The sequence below is a fragment of the Ricinus communis genome, chromosome 5 (genome assembly GCF_019578655.1).
Source record: "Ricinus communis isolate WT05 ecotype wild-type chromosome 5, ASM1957865v1, whole genome shotgun sequence".
NCBI classification, from domain to species: Eukaryota; Viridiplantae; Streptophyta; class Magnoliopsida; order Malpighiales; family Euphorbiaceae; genus Ricinus; species Ricinus communis.
Genome location: NC_063260.1, coordinates 26,421,446 through 26,439,768, shown reverse-complemented (window position 1 = coordinate 26,439,768; position 18,323 = coordinate 26,421,446). Strand labels below are relative to the sequence as shown.

The window sequence follows — 18,323 nt, the reverse complement described above, 5'->3', positions numbered from 1 at the left end:
TTTTTCCTTAAGTATAGATCTAATAAATGAGATAGTGATGTTTTTTTTTCTTTAATTGCTCAAGCTAATATTGCAACTAAAGTTCTTATACCAATATAAATTGAAGCAAAGATGATGTCTTTAATACATTCAACCTAAATATTTTTCATAACAATTATTTTTATTAAATTGATATGATAGTCAACCAACAATAATAACTGAAACTAATAAAGATATAAAGATAAAAAAAAAATCATTCATTAAATAAAAAGATAACAAGGTTCATACATAAATAAAAAAAGCTAAACTAAACACTTATACAACTAGCTTGACATATTTAATCCAACTATTATTGTATTAAATAGAAAGACATGAAACAAAATAGAAGATAAAAACTCCACTTAAATACAAAATCCTTCAAGTAGGAAGATTGATCATCACTATCTACTTTTTAAAAAAAAAATTAAATTTAAAAAAAAAATAAAAACTAAAAACTAAAGTTAATGGACGGATGCAGATAGAGATGTAGTAGAGAGCAGATAGGAGAGGCCTCTCATTTTCTTTTTTTAGAACTAGATTTGTATATATATATATAAGAGTTCTCCCCCAAAATAAGTCACTCTAAAAATAAATACATCAATATAAATTTATCTAATAAATAAAACTATAGATATTTTTATCTCCACCAAATATTAACCCATATATCTTTTAATATAAATCATAATAATTATATAAAATGACTAAAATATCATTTAGATAAATAGTGATTTTCGGCTAGCTCAACGAATAGCAATCCATGAGTTTTAGTCTTGGACCTTCGACAGCAAGAGTCCTATTGAGCCTATTTTTTAGTATTTAGCTTCACATTTTCCTCTTTAGCTAATATTATCTAATCATATATAATTAAACTTAAAATAAAATACATATTTTCACCATATTATATATAAAGATATATCATTAAAACTTTAGAATACTCTAAATAACTATATATAATATAGACTTATCATTGTTTTTTCTATGCTGAATTTCAAAACTCTTTGAGTCAACAAAAGGTCCTTACTCATTTATAAATTAATCTTCAAAAGAAGGTTTGTGTTTTTTTTATTTCGGTAAATATTTAATTTGTTTGATTGATTCAAACCTAATTTTGATGGGACATTTTATCATTTTTTTTTTACTTTAGCCACTAAATAACATATACTTTTAATATCTTTAAAATAAATAGAATTACAAAATCTTAAAATGATGTAATTCAGTGTGTTAAAATAAATTTACATCTCTAAAGTTGAATAATATATTAGGTAATCCATAAAATAATATGGTTAGGTAATCCATTAAATTATGTTCTGTAAGCACATTACTAAAGACCCCAGATATGAGATCCATATTTTGAGAGAAAATGAAAGCATGAAGTAACAAAACACATTTGAGGGCACGATTGTACATAACATTGCGGGGGAATTCAATTGAAACCATCAAGAACTAAAGACAGAGATGGATCTCATATGCGGGATCTATAGTAAGAAGATGATCAATGAGTTAAGCATGATGTTTAATGACGTTTCAGACATATATATATATTAATGCATAAGCCAGTGATACTAAGGCAGCTGTCTTGAAGAAACGTACAACAGAAGGGAGGAGGTCAAAGCCGTCATTTTTCGTCTGTCTTATATAAATTGTTATAGATTTGCCTCTTATGTATGTACTGTAGCATGCAACAGCAATAATCAGAAGACAATTTCGCTTTCACAGATCGGTGCAACAATAATGTCCACTGGAAGATAACTCATATTTAGGCAAGAGATTAATAGTTTTATATTTTTGAGGGCACATCGTAAACTGTAGAGGCACATGATCTCAATCTTCGGATCAGCAACTTCATTCACCTGCTCTGGCCCCGCTTCTTTTGACAAAATCAACATTTCAGTGAACACCATCACTTAGCAATTAAGTTCAACAAAATCCCAACATCAGGTCAGGTTCAAGTCCGCAGGTGGATAACCTAGTCTTAAACTCTCAAAATCTAGCTCCAGTTTGTAACCACCGAAACAAGAATTTAGCTAAGAGTTAATAGGGAGGCTTATTGGAAGGAAAGGAATTAGCCCATCCTATGATGCACCTGCCTCAATCTGTAACTAACAACTAACCAATAATAAAACTAACAAGTTAGGCTTGCTACAAGAGCACGAGTTGTGAAAGCCAACAGAATCCAACAGCTCAAAGGCATTGCAAGAATTAGAAATATACGCTGCCAGGAAAATAAAAATACCATACAGAAGAACAAATAAAAATTAAAGGTGAATAAACACACAAGTCTACAAGGCCAGAGGGTTCATTCCAGTTGAGTATTCTAAATTATAACAGCCAAAGCCTTGGCATGCTTCCAAAATGTTCTAAATTAAGATTCAGGTCCAAGACCAACAAAAGGAGAGGTTACATTTAACATATAGGGAACCAAATGGAGAACTCACTCCATCCGCCGACGCTTCTTTGCAAGATTCTCAAAAATCTGATGGACATCAGAAGATGTGATAGTCTTTGATGTGTCAAACGATTCCTGCATAACATATATAAATGCATGAGTTGTGCATATTTAATTCTGGAAATATGGATATAGATATGAAATAGCAACATGGAGATAGCTAAGAGAGATGAGGATGACTACACCATTGTGATGGTTGGGTATAGAAACAAATTATGGAGATAGCTAACTTTTTTCACTATCTTTGGCAGATTGGACATACCAGAAAAGTACGAAACTCTTCCTTAAAGTCGGCGATGCCGCTCAAAATCTCCATCTTCTCAATATGACCCAGTTTATTGAAAAAGCTAAGCTCAGCACCCTCCTGCTTCTGCAACTTTTCTTCCCTCTTCTCCTTTGCCATTTTCTCGTACTCAGCAATTGAGTCCTCCTTGTCAAGAAAATAACTTGCGTGATTCTGACTGTACATATCTAAGCATTTATCACATCTGCAAAGAGTATCCCTCCAGTTTTTAGCAAGAAACAGTGGTTTACTTTCTAGAACAGGAAAAGTAGCCACTGTATCAACTCCAAGAACACAAGGAGTCTGAAGGTTGGCATCCTTTGTGCTTTGATTTGAATCGATATTCTTCTCAGAACTCTCTCCGATAAGAGATGTCTTGGCAACAGATATAGAGCCACAATTAGCATTAGCCATTATATCCTCTCCAGAACCATGAGAACAAGCATCATTCTCAAGCTTTCCAGATCCACATGCTGAAGGAATATCTTCAAGCACATTCTTATCCTTGCTAGTATTAGCAGTAACATCACCACTCTGCCCCCCTGCTGCCCAGATAGTCTGGGGATACAGTGTTAGAAAAGAACAAGTTGCTGAGCAGGTCTTGCATATGAAATCCTCATAGAGAGGTTCTCCTTCCTCGTCTCTTGGAATCTGTAATGCAAATATAAGTGCACACATGTCTGACCATCAAATTACTCGATCAGATGCAAGAAGAACGAGAATGTGTCAGTTATGGAGTAAACAACAAAATATCACCAATGCAGGGTCCTGAGGAACAAGTTTAGAGACTATACTATTATTTAACGTTTATGCACTAAGTGCCACTCCTGTTTTATGTGAAGCTAAACCAGTGAATTCTTGATTGTAACTTGTAAGACAAAAGACTCCCAGCATGAGATGAATGGACTTTCTTTTGCCCAGGGTGAGAAGTGGTCCCAGGCAAAGCACAAAGGTATAATATGTGAGATTTCAGTAACTATAAAGAATCCAGCATCAGCATAGACGTATCATATTGTGTGCTGATTACTGGATTAGTCACTGGCTCAGGCCAGAAGAGCAAGAGGGCCTTACACCATTTACACACTTTCCCATCTGGACAACATTTTATCCTATTCGTAGATAAATGTTAAAGAAAAAACAAGTAATTGTTTAAAGAGAAACATATCATAACAAAAATGAACCAGTGGGTAATAGCCCAAGCAATCAACCTCATCGGAAGACTCAAGACCAAGATGCTCTTCATGAAACCAGTCCTCACACATAATGCACTGTATCATCTCTTCCTGTTCTTCAACATCTGGATCAGGATAGGGCCGACCACAACTGCAGTATGAACCTTTAAAATTATGGTTGTATGAATTCTTCCCATTCTCTAAGTCTTTCTGTGGGAAAAGCTTGCAGAAGTTCTCCCCAAATTTTGAATTTCCACAATCACAGCGAAAATTTCTCTTGGTCCATAATTCCACAATCTTTGCATGTAGCAACCATGAAAATCACCAATTATGAATGAATAAATTTAAATATAATAAGACAAATACAATCCATAAGAAGATACAGCAATAAACATTGACTAAAACAAACCCACTGGGCTGATAATGACAGCACTAAAGCATGACTAAGATTGATACATCAATAAGGCATATTAAATATCATTGAAATCCCAAAAACAAAAAGTACATGGAATTTGAAGTATGCCCAAGTAACTAATTAGTTAAAGATCCTATGCTGCAATTGGATTTTTTCTTGAATAAAATCCATCCCTGATTTTACTTGACTAGAATTCCTAAAAAAGAAATTGAGAAAGTTTGGCTCACGATTTGAATTAGAATAACTGGTTTTAAAAAAAGTGAATATTGCAAGAGCAAATGAAAGTCAGTGAAAACCCAAGTACTCTTTTATGAGATTCCATCTCCAACTCAGCTCTACTTGTAAAATTATAAAGGTATTATGACTAAGAACACAGGAGAACGAACTAGCAATTTCGTTCGACATTGAATATATTATTCCTATTCAGCCTTGCAACTAAAACAACTGAAGTATACCACAATAAAATTAAACCAAAGCAAGACTACCTCATGGCCATCGTGGCAAGACAAGCTACAAGCAGTGCAAACTCCAGCATTACCATCTGGAGTGCAAGTCAGACATGAGAAAATTGCCTGTCTCTTCATATATCCTGTCGTATAGGTGCATTCTTTGCCCTCATCTCCACCCAAAACCAAATCTGCTTCCTTTATAGCATAACACCCCAAAAACAGAAAAGCAGAACAATAAGTTAAAAAACAAGTCACATACATCAACATAGAACCAATCAATTCTATTAAATATATATATGAAATCCACCCACTGAATCAACACGTTATATCATCTACCATACAATAATAACTTTAACTGACTCTCTCTTTCGTTTTGATACATACTCATGGAAATAGCAAAAATGAAACCATAATTGTTGAAAATAATCAAACACTAAAACTCAATTTGCCCAGAAACCCTATGGTACTCCACTAATCCTCGTGTATAGAAACCCAAAATTAACCAGTCCCAACTTCACCATCTATCTACTCCCTAATAACATATACTAAGAGCAATAACACACACAAGCTGAGTAACCGTGTTCAATCAGAAAACACAAAATCCTAAATTCAACAGGAGAAAGAAAGAGGGAAAAATTACCAACTCCTCTGCTTCGACCTTATTAAGATACTCATCAATAGTTATTGACTGTTCATTATCATCTTCAAAAGCACCGTCCATTTTTCAACAGAAAAGCCACAAAGATTGAAACTTTAACCTCTCCACCTGAAATTCCAGGGATCAAAACACAATATTAGTGGAAATTTTGCTTAAAATAGGAAAACTTCATTTGGGGAAATCAATGGGCGATGCCCTAAAACAGAAAACCCTAAATAAATAAATAAAGATGCGTTTAAATAAAAGTACCCAATTTAATAAATTGATCAAGACATTTGACGAGCCACGTCTGATGGTTGTTAAAGATTTTATGACCGAATTAAATTGATAAAGATTACAGGTTCGTGATGAGAGAAAAAGGGGAAAACTGGAGAAGATTTAAGGATAAAATGTGTAAATTAGGGTTTTATACGAGAGAGTGAAAGGACCGCACGGACATTTTCCCGCCAGATATTGTTTTAGTGTGTTATGTCAATTAGCATGAGTCTTTTCTTGGTCAGTTCCCTCCAATTTTTATGAGTTAGTCTTCATTTTTTGATTTGTCTTTGTTGGTTGTGTTTCTCTACGTTTTTCTCTTCACATTTTTAGTTGTTTTTTTTTTTTTTTTCCTTATGAGACATTTTAGTTACTACTATCAAATAGAAAATGGAGATGTCAAAAACCATAATTAAGAACGGATGTTAGGTGTGGACATTCAATTAGTGCTGCCGTTGTATTGGGGCAATTGATTTAATTTCATGTGACAGCAGTGTCACAATTATTTAAATGATATCAAATAAAGTTTTTATTGTTTAATCATAAAATTTAATTAGATGAAAATAAATAATTTTTAATTATATGAATTAAATTTCTTTATATCATAATTTTATAGATTTCAATTAATTTTTCTTATTCAATTATTACAAATAAATGTCGTAACCTACCGTAATTCTATCATAATATTCATCTAGCATTTTTGAAGTGGTACTATCTTATTTTTAATAAATATTTTATATTAATATTTAATATTTATTTTATTTAATCCTTCTTATGCATGTAATAATATAAATATCATAATAAATACAATGTGATTAAATTAATTTTAAAAATATAATTTATATGAATTGATAATTTAATTTAGAATTATTTGATGAATATATATAAATTAATTGCTACATTAATATATTATTTTTTATAGGACCTATCAATTACAGTTATATGCACAATATTCATAAAATTAAACAAGTGCATATTTTCTATTTTCAAACAAAATATTTGATTGTATTAATGAAAATAAAATAATTAGAAATAAAATACATTAGAACATATTAATTTTCTATTTTGATTTTAATACATATGATTAATTTATTGAATAAAAATGAATTATTTTTAAAAAATAGTTATTTATCTATTATTATTATTTTGAATTAGATCTAGTTCTTTTAACCGGTTGTTCAAGTTACAGGTTATATAGATAAATGAAATTGAATAGTTGATATCTAAAATAAGTAATCCAATTATTAAAATTTAATATGACACCGGTGTCACGTGACACTAAATAATGGCCCTTGTATTGGAGTTGTTTTCAAGATAATGAGATTAATAAATAAATTTTGATTTTTATCAATTAAAATATGAAAAAGTTAGTAATAATTCAAATGGTAAGAGTATTTATTTCTTGAGAGTAATAGATCTTGAATTTAAGTCCTCTTAAGTGATAAATCTTTGATTTTGAGTTCTATTACGTAAAAGATCTTGAACTTGAATTTTCTTCTCTGTATTATATGTGTTTTTGCTTTTACGATGAATGTAAAGGAATAACATATCATGTTATATGTTATATACTGTATTACATGTCACCTTATAAAGCCATATTTATATATTATCTAATAAAATTGTTATGCAATAAATAATACAATTACAATTGATTTGAAGAATTTTTAATATTCATATAAGAATTCATTATATAATATTAAATATATTATGATACTCAATACTAATTAAATAGAATAATAATATTTAATGTTTACTAAAATACATTAATGACTACAAAAAGTAAAAGACTTTGAATGTCTAAATTAAATCAATGACTATATGATATTGCTAATTTATCATGTGTCCATTACTAGTTTGATCAAAAAATTTATCATACGTGCATTATGCTTTTTTTATTTGATTATTTCTTTAGTACTTATGATTTTTAACAAACTAAAGAATACACAAGCTAAAGAAAATATTAATTAAATATATAATCAAAAAGATAAGATAGACATATATATTTTATAGCCTTTTTAATTAACTCAGCTACTTAAATTTTATAGCCTTTTGACATAAAAATTTTATTTTGACATGTGTACTTATTTTAACGCATGAAATCCAAATTTATGATGCTAATATTTTGACCATTCATGATATACTCATGATATAGCTGAGATATACTATATAAGTCTATTTAAATTTAAGCTGAATATGCTCGTAATATATTTTAATAATACCATTTTTACATTCAAAATAAATTTGATATTGAATCTCTATTATTGGTCGCTCTATTATAGTTTTGATTTGATTTGACATTATCTTTATGAAATCTGAAAGTTGCTATTATTTGGTATGAGAATGTCTTATGTTTTCTTTTCAATGTTCATTGAATAATGATAATGATAGGTATTGTTTTCTCATCAATGTATAAAAAATATAAAAAATATTTTAAAATATAAAAAAAAAATTCGATAAAATTAAAATATCATATAATATATAATGATATATTTATTTATTATATATTTATATTCATATAATAGTTGATATACACAAATTTTATAAAATATTATAAAACACACACAATATTAATAAATTTGAAAATATATACTTATGATATACTTGTATATACTATTTTTTAGATTTTTGTACAAAATAGATCTAATGTTTTAGTTTTTTTTTCTTTAAATTTGAGTTTTGAAATCTAATATTTATTTTTTATAACATTTAAAATCTCAAAAAATTATATAATGAAATCGTGTTTAAGAATTTTAAGCTAAACAGGTGTCATTTTCTCTTAGTTATATTTTAAGTTATAGATTTTATTTATTTGAATTTGTTATGAATGATTTATATATATTTACAAACTTTATGCTCAGTCTTTTTGTCATCAAACTTTAATTACTAAATTTAAAAAATAAATATTTATGATATACACATAGATATTATATAATTATAATTATATTACATAAACTTATATTGTATAAAATATTATATAATTAATAATTATATCATATAAAATATTACATAAATTTTTTAATTTTATATTAATATAAATAGCTAACTGTATATTAGCAATATATAATAACTCTTCTATTTTATATATAATTCTATATTCTATAGAATTTATCAAGTTTTGTATATTTCTATTATAACTATATAATATATATAGAATATTATAAAATTATAGTATATAGTTATAATTTGTTATAATATAAAATATTATAAAGTTACAGTATGCATTTATAATTTATTCTATATAAATAGACATTAGATAATGTATATGTTATTTTTATATTAATAAAAAAATTAGAAAAATTGTTAGATTATAATAAGAAAAATTAAAAATTTTAATAATCTAATAGTAAACTCTAATATTTGGATGAGTTTGAATTGGTTAACTTTAATATATAAAAGTAGATTTTTTTTATATTTTATTTTAGTGTAAATTTATTATATTTTAGAGTTGAGGATATAAAAATTAATTGACTAAATTTTGTAGGTATTTATGTAAAAAAGGCATAATAAAAAGTTGTTTGTATCGAAGAATTAACATCTGAGTTGGGGGCATTTCATTTTCAGGTTGACCTCTTCCAGGATTCCAGAAAGTTTTGAAAAAAGATAATATCATTATTCAGAAATTTAATAACCCTTTTAACTGGAAATATACGTAATTTAACACGCTTTTGACTTGATACGCTTTACTGACCGAATATGGCGAAAGAGACCCACCAATTAAGTTCACAGAAAATAAAATTCTTTTTTCTTTTTGAATTACTTATTACACCAACACAATCTCTTGTGTCGTTTCAAAGAACATTTCTTTTTTTTTTTTTTCTTTTTTGAGGGATATTATATATAATGTCAATAGAATTTAATAACTTTCAGAAGAACACTGAATTAATTAATTGGGTCTGTCTCCATTTTGTTAACAAAATTATTCAAAGAAATAAGTTCGTAAGGCAGACCAAGAAATAGCATTACCTCGTCTCTAGTACAAGTCAAAAAGTCCCTAAATTTGTGAGTTTTACTGACACTTTCATCTTTTTATTTTATTTCATTCAATTTATATAATTTTATTTCATTTTTATCAAGACTAAAAAATCCTAAATTAACGCAGAATTTAAAATAAAATAGTTCAATAGAATAAATAAAAAATAATAAAAGTGTAAAAATTCTTAATCTAAGTAAATTCAAAAATTTAAAAACTCAATTAATAAAATATGATTTCAAATCAAAAGCTCCATATAACAAGTTTAAGAGATTAAACAAGTTAGTAAGTGTATGCTAATGATTATGTTGATACAAGCTGTACATATTATACTTGTCTTTTGAAGAATCAGTGAATTTTATGCTACTATTATTGATGTAAGGCAGTATTTGGATATCTAAATTTTATATTTTTAATTTTAATTTTCAACTTGATAAATATTTTAAGCTCTTTCCCTTTTTTAATTTTTAAATATTGTAAATTTTTTATTTAACTCAGCAAAATATATGAATTGTCTATTACGATGTCTATACATTTATATAAATATATTGAATAAAAATATATATTAAAAAATATATAAATATTAAAATATCAAAATACCAAGTAATTAAAACTTTTAGGTGCTCAAATTTATAATTGTCCTACTAATATTCCCTAGAGAATATAGACACACATATGATGTGAAAAAAGAAAAGAAAAGAAATAATATATATATATGTTTGTGATTGTAAAATCCATGTTAGGATTAAATGCTACTTTACATATCATACATATATAATTTCCGTTCTTTCCCTTTGATTTTTCCATTGGAAGTTTTGCAAGCTCTTATTAAAATCAACAACATATTCTCTTTCCCATCAAACCTTGTAATTGCTTAAAACACAATTGTTCATCTGCTTCTTGCCACAGCTTCCTTGGAAGCCCTGCACCAACACTGTGTGCAATACTTTCACAATAGTCAACAAGAAAGATCGGCATATGGCCAAGTTAATCCTCTTCTTCTTTCTTGTCTTTGTGACAGTAGCACATGGTCTCCAATTCTGCCAAGAATCTTGCAGTCGAACAGGCCAAGAAATTCGATTCCCTTTTGGACTTACCGGAGGTAGATGCAGCTATCCTGGTTTCAATCTTTCCTGCTCTGCTGGAGACCAGACGATCCTCGCTCTCCCTCGTGCCGGAAACTTCATAGTCCAATTCATCGATTACTCGGCTCAACAAATATACATTAGAGACCCTGGAAACTGTATTGCCGAACGTTTCTTAAAGAATTTTAGTCTCTCAGGATCGCCTTTTATTGCAGAAATATATCGCAGCTTCACTTTTCTCAACTGCTCGTCAAATTTCTCTGCCTCCTTTCTCCCTCCTTCTTCAAGGAAAGTTAAGTGCCTCAGTAGCGAAAATTCCACTGTTGTGGCTTTACTGAACAGTTATGATCAGGGCTACGAGCCATCTTCATTTCCGTCGTGTACGGTGATGGCAAAAAGAGTTGAAGTTCCGGTATCGTGGTATCGCTGGGCTGAAGGAGATGCCTCTTTAACATGGACAAAACCGGATTGTAGAAGTTGTGAAGAGCGCGGTGGCACTTGTGGATTCAAAGGTGATACAGGTTTAGATATTGGTTGCTTCGATCTGCCCCGTTCTAAACGCGGTATGCTTTCCAAAAAACTTCTATTTATATATAAAGGATTTACTTAATTAATTATTTCAATTTTATAGTTAATCATCAAGGTTGCAACTTCAAAATCAATGCTCAGTTCATTACTCGTTAAACTTGTAAAGGTCACTTGTGCTGCTGACTGTTGCTGAGGCATGCACTAAAAATTCAATTTGTCAGTTCAATTACTGATTAGGTTCAGTTTACGTACTTATCAATATGTGGAAATACTTGAAGGATTTTGAGGATACAAATAACGGATCACTCGATCAGGGCGTGATCACCTTGGTCCAGCAATACTGAAGTTTGAAATCAGATATTAGGTTAAAATTTTCTTAAAATTAATCCGGTAGTCGATCAAAGATTCAAAGTCAACATGTTACTCCGAGTCAGAAGAATGGACAGGATCGTAGGGTGGGACATGGATTTTTTTGTTTTTCCATAAAGAAAGAAGCGTGCAGGAGCAACCACGTAGACGTTTCTGTCTCTTAATGACACGTCGCGTCATGATGTAAAGAGTTTTCTTTATTTCATACGGTTCACCTACACCTTTTCTGCTATTATAGAGGTCGAGATTCAAGGATCGGAGTTGGAAATTGTATCTCTACTTATATAAGAACCGACAAAATCAGGGGAGATAGGCATTGACTATTAGCTCTTAAGACAATTTTAATTGGGTATTGGGATCTTCTCATTCTTACATCTTAGCACAAGTTCTGGCATGTTTTTGTGGAAATTCTGCACCCATTTTGTTGGAAATTGGCGTCAAGCTCAAAAGTCGTGTTTTTGGATTTTCTCATGCTTAGATGGCATCATTGTTAATATATTCTAATCAGAATGCTTGTTGCTTTCTCTATACCAAATTTAGAATCTTCAAGTCTGCATGAAATAAAATTCTAAATGGTCTATTGAATAAAGGGCAGTTCCTTCGCATAATAATTTCTCTTGTTTCCCTAACAATCTATTAAACTTCTACTATTGAAATTCATTATTTTCAGTTAATAACTTATTCATTATTTTCTTCAATCTTGCATTCTAGTCTTAATAACTAATCATTCATACATTTTTGGTGCAATTAGCTAATAATTTAATGTTAACCATATTTGTGATGTTAACTGAAATAAATAGGTATTTCCTGGAGATGTAGTACCACTTATTATTAGTGCCCATGAACATGTAATTCTGTTTCAGGATGTCTGATGTGTCTAATTCTGTTTGAATCAATAAATTTTCTAGTTCTGTTTTCGTTGTAATGCTTACTGAGCTTATTTTTCACTTTCAGCTCTGCCAAGAAGTGCAAAGTATGGCATAATAATCGGGATTGGAATACCAGGACTACTCTGCATAATTGGGCTTGGCTGTTATGTGGCAGGCAGAGTCGGGACATACAGGCGTAGCCTCCACTCTAGCACAGCACTCAACGCCACATTTCCACGGCAACCATCCATGGCAGTGACAGGAATCGACGGAGCAACATTAGAATTATACCCAAAAACATTACTAGGCGAAAGTCGACGATTGCCTAAGCCTAATGATAACACTTGCCCCATATGTTTATGCGAGTATCAACCTAAGGAGACATTAAGAACTATACCTGAATGCAACCATTATTTCCACGCTGATTGCATTGATGAGTGGCTTAAAATGAATGCAACATGCCCTCTCTGTCGAAATTCGCCGGATGTTTCTTCCGTAGCTACACCTTCCTCATCATTGTCTGCTTCCTCTATTGCTACTACCCCTTCCTCATCGTTGTCCGATTCATCATCTTCATTGTATTCTGGACCATAAAAATATGGTTTCCACGTGGTGCTTTTTTCTGTATGTTTTGTTGATGTAGATTTCGCCTCATTGGGTTTTTGCGTTTTGGTAATGTTGTTTTGTTCGAATACAGAGGAAACAGAGGAGAGTTAAGAAGGGTCACCTTGTAAATCAAGATCTTATTTTGTTTATGGTTGACGATTGGACAACTAGTTTGAGATTGCTGTTTAATTTAGCATAATTTTGCATTCATCCATTGCCTATTAAATCAATTACATGTCTTGAATTATTTTTCATAAATATTTGAAAGAGGATAAATAATGTTACAAAAGATTATTTCTTTCTCGGGCAATTGTGATGAATTACAAATTATTTTGGTATATCTCCACATTGTTTGTGTTATTTTCTATAATTGAGCCAGTCAGATAGTCATTAAGATTGCTTTCAGGTATCAGCAAAAGGCAATGGGCACTAATATAGGATTTCTAGCATGTCTTAGGCAGTTCGACGTCTTACAGTCATAACAAGCTTGTGATGGCAGGAGCTATCTTCTGGCAGCGAAATTTCCACTATTTTCCTTATTTCTTGGGGCATGAAACTTACATTGACAGAGTTATTTAAGGCTTGGCCGAGGCCGACCCCACAAGCCACATGCTATATATTTTCCTCATTTCTTCACAAATCTAATCATATCACATCAAAAACCAACCTAGCTACTTATTTTGTCAAAAAATGTCACACAAAGAGGTTGAAAGATTAGGCATGAGGCACCTAGCTGGTATTTTGACCATTCTGATGCTGGTATTAGGCTCTGCAACAGGGGCCCCTTTACCACCTTGCAATATGATAGTGAACCAACTGAATCCCTGTGTTCCTTTCCTGACTAGAAATATGGCCACCCCATCTCAGATGTGCTGCAATGGGGTGAGATATTTAGCAAATTACTCCAGTAGCAAGGCAGATAGAATTAGTATCTGCCAATGCATTGAGGGCTCTCGATCAATGTTTCCACTCGTTGATTTCTCGCTTATATCTGACCTTCCTGCCAGTTGTAGGGTGCCCATAACGTTGCCTAAGATTACTCCAACATTCGACTGCTCCACGTAACTCTCTTGCTCGCACACCTTTCCATATTCATTAAAGTGAAAGTTAAACTTGAGGTTTCTTATTGAAATCATCCCATGCTGCATTCATGTTTTAGCACTTTTTGTTTTTGCTGAATTGTTTGAATTCATAACTTCATAGTCCAGAGACAATACGTTGAGCCAAAGTTCACGAGTCTTTGAGCATATATACATGTCTACTGATGTGTTGAATTTTATTTCTGTTGCAGGGCCTGAAGCTAGGAGTACATCATCAATGAAATAAAATTTGGTTCCCATATTAGAGAAATCAAGTTAGCGTTAAGACGCAAGTACTTTGATTGTCGAAAGAAGTAGATTTTATAAATAAAATGTGACTCTGCAAATTGTCAACAAGCAAGCCTTCACTGGAATAAAATGTTATGGATTATATTTTCTTCGTTTTTGCTTGACCGTTAGGAATTACGTAGCTCCGACGTCAACAATTAATCTTCTATATATATGACCTTTGTCATGATCAAGCAAATTGCAGCCTTAATCAAACTTCTGCATCCAAAATTTCAACTCATTTATAAACTGTTCTATTGCCAGAAATGAAAATCCATGAAGTTTGACTTAACTACGTAAGCGATATCAGCATAATTTGTCACACATCCTGCGCTGCTTGAGTTTTCCTTTTAATTTACCCAGCGTTGAGAATCGAGACTGTAACTCTTAATCCCATTTAACTCAGGAAATGTCAGTTCTACTGCAATTCCACCAATAACTACTAACTTCAGTTCTGGCAGTGGTGGTTGCAATGACGCTATACAACTGCTTTATCGGTTTTGATAATTGTCCATGACGGTAACAACGGTCTAAATTATTACATAGAAGGATGGAAGGAGAGGACGATAGATGTAAGTAAGAAGTAATTTGTAGGGCAGACCTTGATACGGGCTTGCAATTTGGACAATTTTTCCTCTTCTCGTTCACTAAAAAAATATCGGATGTTCATTTATGGCAAATATGTCGCTAATGGTGTAATGACCGCGAAAAAGTTTTGCGACAGGCTCATGCAGTTGAGGTTCGTTTAATCTGATGGAAATTGGAAAATAGAAAGAAATTTCGGCGGCTATATCATACTTCCATCGTAATTCATTACTATCGATACTTCCTTCCTGGTTTCTGTTGTGCGACGAAGCGGTTCGAAAAATCAGCAGCGAGAGTGCAATTCCCTTGCCGTTGGCAGCGGCAACAGAATGACCATTGAGGACAAAATGCTTCCCGTCGCAATAGTCTGATATATTTTCACAAACAATTTTAGGAGATTCTTCTCTAGATTTATTGAATATAATATAACTAATAAGAGAATAACACGTATATACGAGCGTTTTACACTTTGGTATTGGATGATTAACAAATATTCCATTGTTTAATACTAATAAATATATTTTATCTAACGATTTGTTATAAGTTCATAATTAGTATTCCAACAATATAAGAATTATCCAACAATTTCACATTAGTATAAATTCTTTACTAATGTCTCTTTGCTAATTCCTCTGTCATCTATTCGCAATAATAGATTTCCATCCTAAAATTACTATACATTGTAATACGATTTTATCTTGTTTTGTTTAAAATAAAGTAATTTTTATTTTATTTTAAATATCATTAATTCTTAATTAATTTGTATTTTATCCTTTAAATTGTGTAAATAAAGATGACTGGCAATCTGTTGAATCCTCTATTTTACAAGAAACGACAATACTCTTCATATTTTTCACAAATTATGCTAATTTTTCATAAGTGTTACTGGTTGCAAAAAATAAATAATATTACGATAAACTATTACTTTTGTGAAATTTAATAATTTACAAAAAAATTGATAAATTTATGAAAAATGCTAAATTTTTCGTAATAGTGAAATATATTGCTAAATTACAACAAATAACAATCTTCTTCATATTTCTTTTGTAAATTATATAATTTTTTTATAAGTGTTACTAGTTGCGAAAAATGAATAATATTATGAAAAAATGATTACTTTTGCAAAATTTAATGATTTACGAAAAAATTGATAAATTTATAAAAAATATTAAACTTTTCGTAATCGCAAAATATATTACTAAATTACGAAAAATGACAACATTCTTCATATTTTTTCACAAATTATACTATTTTTTTATAATGTGTTACTAGTTGCGAGAAAATGAATGATATTACAAAAAAATGATAACTTTTATGAAACTTAATAATTTATGAAAAACTTGGTAAATTTATGAAAAAATATTAAAATTTTCATAATCGCGAAATGTATTGCTAAGTTATGAAAAATGATAATCATTTTCATTTTTTTTTTCTAAATTATACTAATTTTTCGTAAGTGAAACTAGTTGTGAAAAAATGATAGCTTTTGCAATATTTAATGATTTACGAAAAATTAGTAAATTTATAAAAAATATTATATCTTTTTGTAATTGTAAAATTTATTATTGAATTACGAAAAATGCAATCATCTTCCTATATTTTATAAATTAAACTAATTTTTTATAAATTTTAAAAATATATAGATTTTTAAATCTATTTTATATTACTTTAGCGGACTTTATTTTAATTGGTAACTTGTACTTACAGTTTACCAATTTTTTTCAAAAAATTATATAAATTATAATTATCTTATTAATGAATTAAAAAAAAGTACAGTTCTTTTTTTAAAAAAACAAAGTAACGGTAGAATTTACCATTACGATGATACTGCATATTCATTATGGTATATCTCCACATTCTTTATAGTCTTTCCTAAAATTGTGCCAGTCATGAATTGAATAGTTAATAAGCTTGCTTTCAAGTATCAGCAAAAGGCAATGGGCAATAATATAGGAATTCTAGCATTTCTTATATAGTTCAACGTCTTACAGTTGTAACAAGCTTGTGATGGAAACACCTATCTTCTGGCCGCGAAATCTCCACTATTTACTGTCCTTATTTCTCATTGACATTCTGATCTGAGGCTTGGCATACCCACAGGCCATCTGCTATATATTTCCCTCATTTCCTTACAGATCTATGCAAATCACATCAAAAACCAATTTAGCTACTATAATTTTGTCCAAAACTGTCTCACAAAGAGATTGAAAAATATTTAAGCATGAGGCACCTAGCTGGTTTATTAACCATTCTGATGCTGATATTAGGCTCTGCAGCAGGGGACCCTTTACCACCTTGCACTGTAATAGTGAACCAACTGAACCCTTGTGTTCCTTTCCTGACTAGAAATGTGGCAACCCCATCTCAGACATGCTGCGGTGGTGTGAGATATTTAGCAAATTACTCCAGTAGCAAGGGAGATAGAATAAGTATCTGCCAATGCATTGAGGGCTCTCAATCAATGTTCCCACTTATTGATTTCTCTCTTATATCTAACCTTCCTGCCAGTTGTAGTGTGCCTATAACGCTGCCTAAGATTACTCCAACATTCGACTGCTCCACGTAACTCTCTCTCTCTCTCTCTCTCTCTCTCTCTTGCTAACACACATTTGCATAGTCATTTGTGATTACTCATATATATATATATATATACCAGTGATACACTGAAATTTAAACTTGAGAATTCTGATTGAAATCATCCCATGCACTCATTGTTTAGTACTTCTTTAGTTTTTTTACTCCACGTAACTCCAACACCATTGAGCCAAATTAAGTTCATGGATGCTTTGAGCATATATACATGTGTAATGATATGTGCTGAATTTTGGTTCTCTTGCAGGGTATGATGCAAGGAGTATTTGATCAATGAAATAAATTTGCTTGCTACATCAGAGAAATTAAAGTAGCGTTAAGAAGCAAGTCTCTGATTGTTGAAATAATGTGAGCTTCGCTGGAATATATGTCGTTCCTATATTTAGATCGCAATATATAAATGTGCTTTTGATAAGTGCAAATTAAGAAGATAGCCTTCAGTGGAATAAAAAGTCCTCATAAATGCTTTAGAGTTCTTCATTTTTGCTACACCAACAACGTTTAATCATATAATTACTTTTTATATTAAGGTGAGTATACCGCAGTGCAGGTTTAGTCGAACTTCTCTTTTCATATTCATTCTGCATAAGAAGAAAAAAGTGCCAACTCATTTATGAATTGTTCTATCTTCAGAAACGAAATTCATAAAGTTTGAC

The 18,323-nt window shown here is 30.6% G+C and overlaps 4 protein-coding genes across 4 annotated transcripts; 3 read left to right on the top strand and 1 right to left on the bottom strand.

The window, feature by feature from the left end:
* Window positions 1–2,248: 2,248 nt before the first annotated feature.
* Window positions 2,249–6,031, bottom strand: LOC8287773 (putative E3 ubiquitin-protein ligase UBR7). The gene is made up of 6 exons (XM_002509916.4): window positions 5,691–6,031; window positions 5,424–5,549; window positions 4,820–4,978; window positions 3,956–4,216; window positions 2,727–3,398; window positions 2,249–2,539 (listed from the first exon to the last, which is right to left on the bottom strand). The coding sequence occupies exons 2-6, from the start codon at window positions 5,502–5,504 to the stop codon at window positions 2,450–2,452; spliced, it is 1,263 nt and encodes a 420-aa protein (XP_002509962.1). The 5' UTR covers window positions 5,505–5,549; window positions 5,691–6,031; the 3' UTR covers window positions 2,249–2,449.
* A 4,365-nt stretch (window positions 6,032–10,396) lies between these two features.
* Window positions 10,397–13,333, top strand: LOC8287772 (putative RING-H2 finger protein ATL21A). Its single transcript, XM_002509915.4, has 2 exons — window positions 10,397–11,314; window positions 12,603–13,333. The coding sequence occupies exons 1-2, from the start codon at window positions 10,645–10,647 to the stop codon at window positions 13,109–13,111; spliced, it is 1,179 nt and encodes a 392-aa protein (XP_002509961.1). The 5' UTR covers window positions 10,397–10,644; the 3' UTR covers window positions 13,112–13,333.
* A 423-nt stretch (window positions 13,334–13,756) lies between these two features.
* LOC8287771 (non-specific lipid-transfer protein A-like) lies at window positions 13,757–14,599 on the top strand. Its single transcript, XM_002509914.3, has 2 exons — window positions 13,757–14,184; window positions 14,415–14,599. The coding sequence occupies exons 1-2, from the start codon at window positions 13,814–13,816 to the stop codon at window positions 14,419–14,421; spliced, it is 378 nt and encodes a 125-aa protein (XP_002509960.1). The 5' UTR covers window positions 13,757–13,813; the 3' UTR covers window positions 14,422–14,599.
* Window positions 14,600–17,088: 2,489 nt separating this feature from the next.
* On the top strand, window positions 17,089–18,147 carry LOC8287770 (non-specific lipid-transfer protein A-like). Its single transcript, XM_002509913.3, has 2 exons — window positions 17,089–17,637; window positions 17,915–18,147. The coding sequence occupies exons 1-2, from the start codon at window positions 17,297–17,299 to the stop codon at window positions 17,919–17,921; spliced, it is 348 nt and encodes a 115-aa protein (XP_002509959.1). The 5' UTR covers window positions 17,089–17,296; the 3' UTR covers window positions 17,922–18,147.
* Window positions 18,148–18,323: the final 176 nt, after the last annotated feature.

Bases quoted from the DNA above. Each gene is read 5' to 3' on its own strand.
- LOC8287770 (XM_002509913.3), top strand. From the start codon at position 17,297: ATGAGGCACCTAGCTGGTTTATTAACCATTCTGATGCTGATATTAGGC.
- LOC8287771 (XM_002509914.3), top strand. From the start codon at position 13,814: ATGTCACACAAAGAGGTTGAAAGATTAGGCATGAGGCACCTAGCTGGT.
- LOC8287772 (XM_002509915.4), top strand. From the start codon at position 10,645: ATGGCCAAGTTAATCCTCTTCTTCTTTCTTGTCTTTGTGACAGTAGCA. The intron at 11,315-12,602 runs GTATGCTTTCCA...TTTCACTTTCAG, and splicing joins TCTGCCCCGTTCTAAACGCG to CTCTGCCAAGAAGTGCAAAG.
- LOC8287773 (XM_002509916.4), bottom strand. From the start codon at position 5,504: ATGGACGGTGCTTTTGAAGATGATAATGAACAGTCAATAACTATTGAT. The intron at 4,217-4,819 runs GTAGTCTTGCTT...CTACATGCAAAG, and splicing joins CTTGCCACGATGGCCATGAG to ATTGTGGAATTATGGACCAA. The intron at 2,540-2,726 runs GTATGTCCAATC...TATGTTATGCAG, and splicing joins AAGAGTTTCGTACTTTTCTG to GAATCGTTTGACACATCAAA.